General features: G+C 36.7%; 1 protein-coding gene across 1 annotated transcript in view; it reads left to right on the plus strand.

The window, feature by feature from the left end:
- Window positions 1-5469, plus strand: part of LOC102852110 (neuronal PAS domain-containing protein 3-like) — a 1291857-nt gene that overhangs the window by 190282 nt on the left and 1096106 nt on the right. The window contains exon 2 of the mRNA XM_006889981.1: window positions 809-898. Within this exon, the coding sequence (XP_006890043.1) occupies window positions 809-898 (90 nt within the window). The remainder of the gene's footprint in view (window positions 1-808; window positions 899-5469) is intronic.

Here is a 5469-nt window from a genome sequence, read left to right on the forward strand (position 1 = left end):
ACCCAGCACAATAGAGTCCTTTATTTTTTTCCCTTAAATGAGGGGATTTTCAGTAGTACGAAATGGTCAGAAAACTCCTCAGCATTTTTATTCCAGTATAATACCGGAAGTCTCAGATGAATATATATACTTAAGTAAGTCAGATGAAAATTGTATAAGCCTTTTCCCCCCTTTTACCTTAACTGCCAAGAAACCTGGAGCCACTGTAATCAACTCATCTCAGGTGCCTGTTAACATCTAACCCATGCTCCCGATGGTCTCACTTGTGTTTTCATCCCTAATTGGGTTTCGTTCTGTAAGCTATAGCACATCCCTTTAGAAGTCCGTAACATATAAAGTCTGTATAAATTGAATAAAACTGAAATATATATTAACTTGACTAAGATTTTACAGCTAATTTACAGTTGTCTACAGTCGTAATGCATGATTGAATTAATGACAGTCCTGTAATAAAAACACTAATGCCATTTGTTTTTTAACATTTCCTTTAGAATTTAATCATGGGGATTGTAGAATGAGTTAAGCTTTAGACCTTATGTCGCTCTCTTCCACATTTATGACTCTGAAACTATATATATAAAATAGTTTTTGTTCTGATGAATTTAAAAATAAGTTTGTTTTGTTCTAAGTGCAGATTCCTAAAAGTGGAAGTTATTGTTCTAAAATGTATGTACACGTTGCAATTGTGTGTAGAGCTCAGACGTGTAAAGAGCAGAATATATTCAATTTCAACATACTTGTTATCCTGCATTCCAGTTGACTGTAGAGAATCTCTAGTCATGTCTATCTGTTTTTGATGCCTCTACAGAATAACTGCACAGCATCCTCTGCCCAACCAATCAGAATGTAGGAAAATCTACAGATATGACGGAATCTACTGTGAATCTACCTACCAGAAGTATGTTGAAATCTTTGTGAGTCTTCCTTCTGGCTCGTGCATCAGTGCTTGTGATTGCCAGCTATTCAAAAATATCCTTGTCTTTAGTCCTTACTTTTCTCTAATTTAGTGGGAACAAAACCAAATCAAACAAAATGAAAACAACCGAAAGAAATTGCCTCTGAAATTGAGACAGAAAAAGATGTTTATCCTTTTGAAATTGTGGTCTAAAAGTTTTTAAAAAATGGGTTTATTAAAGCTCTTAGGTAAGGTTCTTTATATTGCAATAAACAAGTACTTATATGCAAGAAAATCTCCGCAAAATATATTGCACAGGTGCTACGCATCTTAGGGATTTGAAAGGTGTGTTATGTATAAATTAGCTGTCAACTTTTTTTCAATCCTGTAATGGAATGATGAGTTGTAATTTGCATAATCCTTTAAGAAGTCAAATTATACTGTCATGTAGCAGACTTAACATGCTAGCTAAGATTTCAGAGCTTTGCAGCTAATTACTATGTACCTTACAGGACAGTTAAATTGAAGTTGAGTCCTCTGCTTTTGCTGCCATTTGCTTTGTCCCTTATTTAACACAATCTGCACTGTTGGTAACAAGATGTTGTTACTATCACTGAAGTAAAGACTCTGCTCTGGGGAGGAAAAATCATTTGAATATATCATGACTTTCATTGTTTTTACTCAGAAGAATGATTTTTAACAATAATTCAAATTGGAATAATCTAAAAAAAAAGGAAATTGATATTTTCCAGATAAGCTTTGGAATATTGATTGAGGCAATATTAACAATTCCCTTTAGAAAATATAAAGTAATAGAAACATAATTCCACCAAAGGCATTAGCTGTTCTTGTTATATCTTGCAAATCAACTTTGCTGTGTTTTTGTCTTCAAACTCTTACGTTCTTTTGTAGTACTTTCATTGTTGGAAGAAGAGTGCCCTTTAGTTTTAAATAATTTTTTTCTGAATATAAGCTGGTGTATTTCTAATTTAATTTTTCTGGTTGTACAACAGTTTCTTTTATGATTTAAAAATAATCACAAAATCCTAGGGCCTGTGGTTTCTTGTCTCCAAATTGATTACAAATTGGATGAAACTGGAACTAGTCTTCTGCTTAGTTAATGATTGTATCACTGTACTGTACTGTACTGTACTGTACTGTACTGTGCTTGCTGTATGTTGTATTAATTGTGTTTGATTGTGTATGTAATGTTGAAATGATGTAATTATAATACAGTTTTTTCCCTACTATTATTTTTTTTGGTTTATCATATTTATTGCGATTCTTGGTAGATTTTTGCGAGTTGTTGTTAATGATTTTGTGATAATTTATAGTTTGAGGAAGCTTTTTGTTGTATAAAAATGGAGTGCTTTAAGGGTCATAGTAAAACAGCACCTAAACTGTTCAAGAAACGTGATGAAGTCAATATAGGAGACTCTTGTTCATTTGTACCCAAGCCAGTTTCATGAACTTGAAATCACTGCCTGCTTAGAGACTGAGGTTTGTCACTTCAGAGTTAGGAAACTGAAAGGGGCCACCAGGAATTTTGTCTCATGGAAAGCCTTCTCTCCTAACTGTAGGGATCCTCTCAAGGGCTTGCTTTTTTAAGAATCAGTGTTATTTGTAGTCAAGGTAAGACACAGTAGGCAGCACAGCTGTGACTGCCAGGGAAAGTCACTAGGGGGATATTCATAACAAGGAAATATTGGCAAATAAATGATGAAGAAGGGGAGGAAATCCCCAAGATGTTAAGTTGGAGCACTGTCACTGAGATGATTAATGGTGTTGTGTATTTTAGTGAAGATGCTTATCTGAATTGTCTTGAAACTATAGTGTGCGTTTAATATTACCTATAAAAAACGCATGTGGTGCATGAGCACACTGAAGAGACGAGGCTGTGGATTCAGGTTTTAGTTTCCTGGATATTTTTTTTCAGCTCAGTCTTTGGTACTGGTTACTTGAAAGCTAGTAATGATAGATGCAGATTTATATAGAAGTTAATGTTCTTAACATTAGTTGGCACTTAATAGTCTATATAGAACTACAGCTGGAGTTCCTTTTTAATAATTTCCTTTTCAGTACTCTGAAAGGATAACCTAGCTAGCAAGAAGGACTAGATGAGCACTCAGAATAATCTTCCCCAGTAAACAAGGCCACAGGGCCACAATGGCTGAAGAGCCAAATGTCCAGTAAGCATGGTGTCAAGACTATGTTTTAAAAATGCTTTCTTATTTTTTTATTTTTATTGAAAACTTAACTGTCTTTTGACTGTCTTTAGCTTTTAATATCAAGCCATGGCTATCCTGATTCAGTGGCATGAATCTCACGTTCCATGAAGGGTATTTTTAAAAAGGTCACACGTAGCAGGAACATTTTGGAGCAAGTTACTTAACCTCCTTGGGCCTCAATAATTACTCTTCCTCCTCCACTTCATTTCTGTCAAGTAAACACCAACTCATAGTTGAACCTCTAGCTAGTTGCTAGACTGTAAGTCGTATGAGAGTAGAGTGTCCGTTTTTTTCTCTTTCAGCCACTGGTGGATCTGAATCACCAGAGAGACAAGGCTTTCGAGTTGGCAATGCAACTCTGTAGGGACTAGGTTATTAGAGTTCCCTTATTAATCCTAGACATAAGGGTATGTACAGATAATCTAGTAATCACAGAAAAGCCTGTTTTCAGTGAGTTTTATTGTCTCATATAGTGACATTGTTCCCCCCTCCTAAAAATCTCAGTCTTCACCAAAATTGTGGGAGATGAATCGGCTTAAGGCAACAAAATTTTAAAAATGAAAAGGTAAAAAAGTATTCTATTTACCAAGAGTTTTTATTTTATAAGGGTTCTATTTCAGTTTTATATGTATTTGTGTATGTATATAAAAAGATTGTATTTGTGCAATGAGTGAGTCGTGTGGTAAAAAAGTGTTTTGCTTTGATTCACATCCAAAAAAGATTGAAAGCACTAAAATAGAAAGTTGAGTAGATAAATAAACATAGTAATGTCTAGAGTTTGTCATATATGAGGTACAATGAGTTACAAGGAAAAGAGCTAGCAGCTCTGTGAGAAGGGTTCTGGAATCTGAGTACTCATATGTGGTGATGTGCTGGAGTCAACTTGTATGAGTTCATAAGAGCCACTTTTATGTATCTCTTTCCCACTTTGTGATCCATGATCTCATGTTATTATCTTGAAATTCAAGAAAGTATTTGCAGCATAGAAATTGGAAAGCATTACAATTCAAGAATCATAGCCTTCTCCCTCCAGTCCTAGCTGTTAAACGTAACCAGTACATCACTGCTCATATTCCTACCAACAATAATTTTATGGCTCACTAATTATTGTGAATTCTCTTATATTTCAGGGCATGTTATTTTATATGTTGCATTTCAATTTTATTGGCATTACTAAAATTTGTTTTTAGCTGTCTTTAAATTGGTTCCTAAATCGTGGCGACCTCATGCACAGGGAGCAAAATGCTGCCTGATCCTGTATCATCCACATCATTCGTTGTAGATTGGATCATCAAGAGCTGTTTGGTGATATTAGAAGTAGATCACCAGACCTTGCTTCTTAGTCTTACTGTGAGAGCTCCTTGGAGAACTGTTCGGCACCACAGCAACATGTAAGCCTCCCTTGGCAGGTTCTAGCTGCATGCAAGGTGCTGGGAGCACCTTTGTGGAAAGTAAGAATTTACCACTGAACCACCAATGTCCCTTTATTGAAATTATTAGGTCTAAGTCACTTCCCTCGGGCCTGTCTTTCGTTGTTTTTGTTCAGACATTCCTCTAGGTCATATAGCCCTAGTGTACAAGTTGCCAGACAGTGGTAACTTGTGGTTGCTGTGAAGCTGAACACTGTGACACTGATGTGTCAAATCCGTTAATGGTCAGTTACCCACTGTGGACTGAGAGTGGGGTGGAGCTCCCCGATTAAAACAAGCTTGGAAGGAGGAGTGGCATCCACTTCCATAATTTGGAAACCCTATGAATCTGGAGAGAGGATGACAGACACCCAAGGGTTGAGGACTCTCCTTCATACGGTCACTATGAGTCGCCTGCAACTCGAAAGCACTTAACAACAACATTAACAAGTCACTTCAAAGTTTAGGATATGGTCAGTTCAGAACCAAGTTAAAATTGGTGTTATTTTGACAAAATGTAGAAATAAGACTTTCATTCTCCCAAACTCTATATTTTAGTAGAAGACCTCGGTGAGGTGGATTGATTCAGTGACTGAAGTGATGGGGTAGGTCTGTCAGGGACAGTTAAGATTGGGCACAGGAAGAGCAGGGTTTAGGGCTGTTGTATACAGGGTTACTGTGAGTCACAGGCGACTCGACAGCATGTTAACAACAACATTATATACAAGTTAAAAAAACTGTCAGTCTTTTTTTAATAGAAGAGTGATATGTTGTTGTTGTTATGTGCCGTCGAGTCGCCTGCGACTCATAGCGACCCTATGTACAACAGCCCTAAATTCCGCTCTGTCCTGTGCCAATCGCACTGTCTCTGACACTCCCATCCCAATTATCCCAGTCACTGAATCACTCCACCTCATAGAGGGCCTTCCTCTCCTGC

This window comes from Elephantulus edwardii, unplaced genomic scaffold, assembly GCF_000299155.1.
Source record: "Elephantulus edwardii isolate Elephantulus edwardi_28Jun2011 unplaced genomic scaffold, EleEdw1.0 scaffold00084, whole genome shotgun sequence".
NCBI lineage: Eukaryota > Metazoa > Chordata > Mammalia > Macroscelidea > Macroscelididae > Elephantulus > Elephantulus edwardii.